The sequence below is a fragment of the Anabas testudineus genome, chromosome 4 (genome assembly GCF_900324465.2).
Source record: "Anabas testudineus chromosome 4, fAnaTes1.2, whole genome shotgun sequence".
NCBI classification, from domain to species: domain Eukaryota; kingdom Metazoa; phylum Chordata; class Actinopteri; order Anabantiformes; family Anabantidae; genus Anabas; species Anabas testudineus.
Window position 1 is genome coordinate 20,697,727 of NC_046613.1, and position 6,272 is coordinate 20,703,998.

Sequence of the window (6,272 nt, forward strand, 5' to 3'; positions counted from 1 at the left end):
TCGAAGGAATCTCACTGTCTTTTAAATGAAGACAGACTGCTGCATCTCGACCTGTGGGGTTTGCTCTGTGCTGGACGTGTTTCATCTCTGGACATATTGATCTGTGTATTAGCCACTGAACTGCTCATATCTGCTTATATTTGGTCTGTATTTTTTTTTCTCAGAGGACAAAACACTGACACTAAAACCATGTAAATGATGATTTATCACATCTCCACTGCTTTTCTCTTCTGTGTCTGTCTAGTGTTTCATAGCTGTGTTTGTTTAGGTACAAAACTTTCCCGACTTTCACCTCAGTGCTACTGTGCACATTGTTTGCTCTGGTGAAGAGTTGTAATAAACCACATCTTTGCCTCTGCGTGACTGAACATCTGTGTAAAGCCGTCGTGAGCTAATGGTTATGTTCTCTGGCTCTAAAATGATGATGATTAGTGGAGTGGCCCAAACTGTTGCTTTAAAGCAGAAACATTACAAAAAAAACATTTAAAAATCGACCGCTTTTCTCCTCATGTGAAGTTGATTTAATTGTTTATTTGTTTAAAATGTCCTGGTTTGTGTGAGCAACAATTCAAAGTCCAAAAACATAGCATTTAAGATATAAAGAGATAAAGATCTATTGCATTTGGGAAGCTGAAATTGTAGCAAATGCATGACTTGAACAATTCATCAAAAATCACAGCTGCTGCTCTAAAATCAATTTTACTTCTTTATGAAACTCAGGCTCTCGGCTTAAGTATTCAAGTAGTTGAAAAGAGATTAAAACCAAGATTTATTGAAATTGCTCAAATATTTGAAGCCATTTGCTTTGGGAGCACGATAACAGGTTATTTCAGGGTCAGAGAAAAAGAGATATCATCCTCTCATTAGCTCAGATTATTACTGGCCTCCAGTAACATGGAGCAGAGCAGTTTATTGGCCCAGCCCCTCACGGCCACGAGTAAATGCAGTCCTGGACAGCACCAGTTAAGCTGTGGTGTATCGAGCAGGACCAGGACAGGAGCGGAAAGGAGAGGACCCACTGGGGAAATCAGACAGGAAGACAGGGTTGTGAGAGGGCGAGGCCTCCGGTAAGGCCTGGCGTCTTTTGCGGTCACGTCTCTGGTAGCGGAAGTTAAATGGCGGGCGCAGAGCCACAGGGCCACCGATTTCTTCAGAGGATGAATCAAAGGGACCTGCCGTTGATTGTTGTTGCTGGTTTATTAGACCTTCAGCAGACTCGCTGGAAGATGAGCTGAGGGGGCTGGAGGGGTTAACCACAACTGTGGGGTCAAAGGGCACAGGATGAAAGGGTGTGGGGTCAAATGGGGCTGGGGGAACATCAGGGCTCAGGGTAGGGTCAGAGGGAACAGGCTGCAGATCTTTGCCTGGGTCATCGATCAGATGAGGGTAGGTTGGTATCACGGGGTCCAGGGGGAGGTTGTGACCCTGTGGCTGCACAGGTCGGAGGATGTCGACGTTCTGGAGACAATTAGAGACAGAGTCGCACCAAACTGATATTTTATGTACTCACTCCACCAGCCGAAAAAAAAAGAATCAGTCATGCAATATAACATTACATGCAAAGGACTGAGACAACATAATTACAGCACAGAACCATACAATTTTAGATCTCACACACGTCGTCCATTTAAACACACACAAGCACAACACACATTACAAAGATGCAAGCACAAGATCTAAGATATGACAAAATAATTATATGGCCAGTGGCACACATTCAGAAAGTTAAATCATTTGAAATGTTGCTTTAGTAAATTGTGAAACAAAACAAAGCAAAAAAAAAAAAAAAAGCATCCATCAAATCTGGGTCACACTGTGGGCTATTACACTGCCAACTTGCAGTCTCACAGTGGAAGCGATTGGCACTTTGGTCAAGTTTGTGCTCTTTACTCTTTCTGTGACTTTCTGCTTTTAATTCACTTCAATATTCTGTTCTTTCGTGGCCTAAAGTTCTCTGCCGTTGTTTTCTTGTATTTAATGCACGGTCATGGTTCACAAATTCTGACGGATTAGGAAAGTTGTAAGTTAAATTGAATATGCAGGAGATGTAGCTGCAAAAATCTATTTTTCATGTTTGGCAAGAAAGAAAAAGAAAGCTCCGAAAACACTGACATATATCTGCAGCATGAATAAGCTGCAGTTTTACAGTTTGACATTCATTTCCCTAAACGTCTGTTTGGATCTCTGCTTGCAATGATTGAGAAATGACTGCAATGATGTATTTGTTTACAAATAATATGGTTTCTGTACCTGCACTTTGAACATTTCACAGGACACCTGAACCTCAGGATGTTCGTTCTTGTCTCCATGCACAGATCCAGTACAGAAACCTGCCGTCTGACAGAAGAGAAGATGAGATATTTTAGTATTTTCTTTTAGGACATTAGGTTGTCAGAAGAAAACAAATCAAATAAATAAATAGTGCTCTGATCTAATTAAAAAGGAGGAGGTCGCACTCAATTACTGCAGCCTTTTGGTGGTGATCATTTTTAAAAGTAAAAATTAATCTATCATGGCATCAAATGATACCTTCAGACACTGCTGCAGTGACGGTAAACAAGGTGGTGGTCGGTCAATGTTTATTGAAATTTTTGAAACATTAATTTGTGTCGTAGTTTCACAGAGTTGTCACAGTGTCAACATAGTTATTGATTTCTTTAATTAATGGAGCTGTTTTGGACATTGATGTCTAATAACATCCTCCTTTTTCTCTAGATTGGAATGAACACAACTCCTGTTTTTGTGTTAATGTTTTAGTAAATATCAAATGAATTTAGTATTATTATGTTCTTATGTGCTGCAGTTTAATACAGCAGCTCTGCCATAAAGAACAACAAAAGATAATATCATAAAATGCAGTTTTCTTCACATGAACATTAACTTTGTTTCTAACTGGTGTCTTACTGGAGCTGGTGTTATGTTAAAGAACACATTACACTTTATAGTTGCGCCTGCTGGCAGTATATCTAATACAATATGCGTGTGGACAACTTCTAATACTGAATATGCAATACCTCTGTGTCAGAGTCGACTGTCAGTCGCTGGCAAGAGCCTCTTTCTGTCACCCCCTCTGGACACTGTTGAACTGTGTACTCCACAAAGGTGGCTTTCACCGGCACAGCCTGGAAAAATAAGGTATAGTTTTGTGCTGTAATGTTTAATTTAGAGTAATTTCGAGCATAAAAATGTTACGTAAGCTGGACTATTGTATACAAAGAGGAGCAATATACTGAGCTTGAGTCCCCAAGAGATCTATTCAGTTTTTCCTTCGTTCCACGAACAAAAGCCTGGCCAGACAGTGAGGTCTAAAGTGCCTTCAGTAATCCTTTGGAACCCAGCTACACTCTTGTATCATTAAAGTTATTATGGAGCAGCAGTGGTTCTCATCTGGTACACACAAAGGTGCAGTGTACTGTCTGCTCATGCACACCTACAGTAATTTACCAACAAACATGACATTCAACAACATGTGTGTAGAATAAAATTAGCCTCTGAGCTTTGCTTCTCCAATCAAATTAATAACTGTGTATTTAGTTGTACCTGCGTAGCAGCTCTGGTGACCCTCTTTACTCCGAGTCCTGCACCCAGTGTGGATTTTCTTTTATAGGATGCCAGAGTGATCTGAGCAGCGTTCGTAGCCTCTGGGCTGTCTACAGACAGCAGGAGAGGGCATGTTGGACAGGTCTGCTGAAGCTTCTCTGGGGCATCTGCAGGGACCAGAGTGTGAAAGTCTAGATGTTTCAATCAATATTCATACTGAAATAACAGGAATTTTACATGATGAGTCAATATACAGTGGAGCAGAATTGTTTTTCTTCTTAAACAAACTAATGTCTCTCTGTGCAATACTGCAGAAATAATATGTCACTAACCTCCAACATTGAACCTCTAACTTGACATTATGTTAAAGTTACCTGGCACTAGAGTGCAGTCATAGCTGTACAGGTAGGAGTACCCCTCTGGTGTGTGGAGAATGGTGGTGTTGCAGTTGCCAGAAATTTGCTGAAATATACAATAATAAGAATAATGGAATAGTGGTTGTTGCAGCCACAGCCACCATTGGTTAACATATAGCAACAATAAAAACATCCAACATACAATGTGTGTGTGCTCTTATACTTTTTCTCCTAATGAATTTTAGACTGACAACGTTTTTAGAAAGAAAACACGTTCGCCAAGGGTTGTTGTGAGGCTGCTCCTTGATTTAAAGTTTAAATTAGGTTTAGACTGGGGGCTATACTGCAAAAATCCTCCTCTGTAAACTGTAAATTATTGTATAATCTAAGAGAATTGGCCAATACCAAACAAAGAAGTCTTGGTAAACAAGCAAATTTCCTCATGTGGATCAATAAAATATAAAATATAATGTATTACCCAACAATATAATTTAAAAAGGCTATCAGGTGAAAAAAGGAGTGTGTGATGTCAGTCAGTGTCTTCACAGCTATCAAAAGATATGTGTGTGTGTGTGTGTGTGTGTGTGTGCATATGTCCTACTGTTTCCATGAAGGGTCTGACGTCACAGCGTTTCCATGGTTTTGGGCTGCCTATGTGACACTTGGTCTCCAGGACATCCAGGTCCAGGTAATACACATTGCCTGCTGGGCCCTGACATGCACAGTGCAAACAGAAGTTAAACAAACAGTGCTGTGTGTTGGGATATTTCTACACTAACGACACGTGCACTTGTATTTTGCAAATAAAGCAGCATTCGTGTGTAGCACAGAGGCAGAAATTCGAATTCTGTGAAGTACCTTCATTTGTGCAGTTAAATCTTCACAGAGCCATTTAGTTCCCTACCACAGGTTTGTACGATATTGATTTGAGCTGTAGCACTGAAAACAAATCTCAACACTTAGAGCAGGTGTAATGGCAGCATTTTCAGGTCATGAAGTTGAACCCAGCCTCTTAAAAACCTGATCTATCCCACAGTCAGGCTACAATAGCCTTCAGCAGCTGGCAGCATGACGTTCGTAAAGCCTGTTGTGTAAGGTTTGTCCTAGTGGTCCTGGACTAAAATGACCTGGACTTTATAAACAGTCAGTTCAGTCCTAAAGGCCTTTTTCCATGAGGCGTGAAAGACGGTGGCTTCTCATTTCATAACATAAAACAAAGCACTACAGTTTTATTGTTACATTTATCATGAGCGACATGCACTGATCATTTTTATCGTTGATGTGTTTCACTGGTTCCTAAACTGCTGTCTGGGAACCACAATGAAGTCCTGGAGAAACAGAGTTTAATTGTTTCTGTTATTTCTCATGAGTAAAAAGAGGAGGGAAGGGGACGATTTCTGATTAGAAGTTTAATTTCTAACTACATAACACAAGCCTTATCAAACAAAGAGTCTCACTGACATGAAGAAGAATCCCGAATCTGTCGGTGTGCGACTCTTTAGCCGAGCTGTTTGGTTATTTCAGTAACAACACAGAAGGAAAATAACCTCTCCACCCAAGTTCTTTTGTAAAACATGAAGCACTCTCCCACTGACAGGATATTGCAACAACCTCAGGCGCCATTTCCTGCTGAGCATTTTATCTCTGTACTGACCTGAGCGTGGAGGTGGACATTGGCAATGCGGTTCAGGGCAAACTTGTAGCCATCTGTGCGATCTTCATTGATGTAAGTCGCAGCCAGACGAGATAGCTTCTCCACTGCTTTGTCGTTACAGGGGATAGGAGCAAGTTCAATTGGCCCCAGTGAAAAATCCTCACTGTGCACACAGGGTAGCAAAGATAATAGCAATAACAATGCACAGATGGTTTTGTCCATGGTGCAGCAGAGGTTCAGACACAAGCTGAAAGACAGAACTGGTCTAAAGTGACGCTTGTCCTCTTGTGTTTGTGTTCAGTGACTTTTGGAATCAAAACAGGACGGAGATGTTGACACGAAGCCAAGGACAAAGTTTATTTGATGGCAGAGAGCTGATATTTGTGAATGAATGTCCCAGTGATTGATTTGAAATGGGGAGTGGAGATTCACAGAACACAAACAGGGTCAGTGTCAATCACTTCCGTTCAGTACAGCAGCCTGGCACGTGTCTACATACCTGCAAGACTGAGGCCTGTTTGGTGAGTGTACTGTACATGTGTAAACCCCTCCAGTGCAAGTCCTCGTCCCTCTCTAAGACCAACGTGTGTTGTGTGGCTTTTTTGTAGCTGCAATATCAAAATCTCACCATGAGGGGTCACTGTGAGCCTGGTGTGCTGGACTGACGGAGCTGTTTGTCCACCAGGCAGAACTGTGGGTTACTGATTCACTGATATATAGTT

At 41.3% G+C, this 6,272-nt stretch overlaps 1 protein-coding gene across 1 annotated transcript; it reads right to left on the reverse strand.

Annotated features, from left to right (window-relative positions):
• Window positions 1-756: 756 nt before the first annotated feature.
• si:ch211-262h13.5 (CY domain-containing protein) lies at window positions 757-5,854 on the reverse strand. Its single transcript, XM_026343585.1, has 7 exons — window positions 5,551-5,854; window positions 4,498-4,608; window positions 3,915-4,002; window positions 3,541-3,707; window positions 3,015-3,122; window positions 2,251-2,337; window positions 757-1,458 (listed from the first exon to the last, which is right to left on the reverse strand). The coding sequence occupies exons 1-7, from the start codon at window positions 5,770-5,772 to the stop codon at window positions 964-966; spliced, it is 1,278 nt and encodes a 425-aa protein (XP_026199370.1). The 5' UTR covers window positions 5,773-5,854; the 3' UTR covers window positions 757-963.
• Window positions 5,855-6,272: the final 418 nt, after the last annotated feature.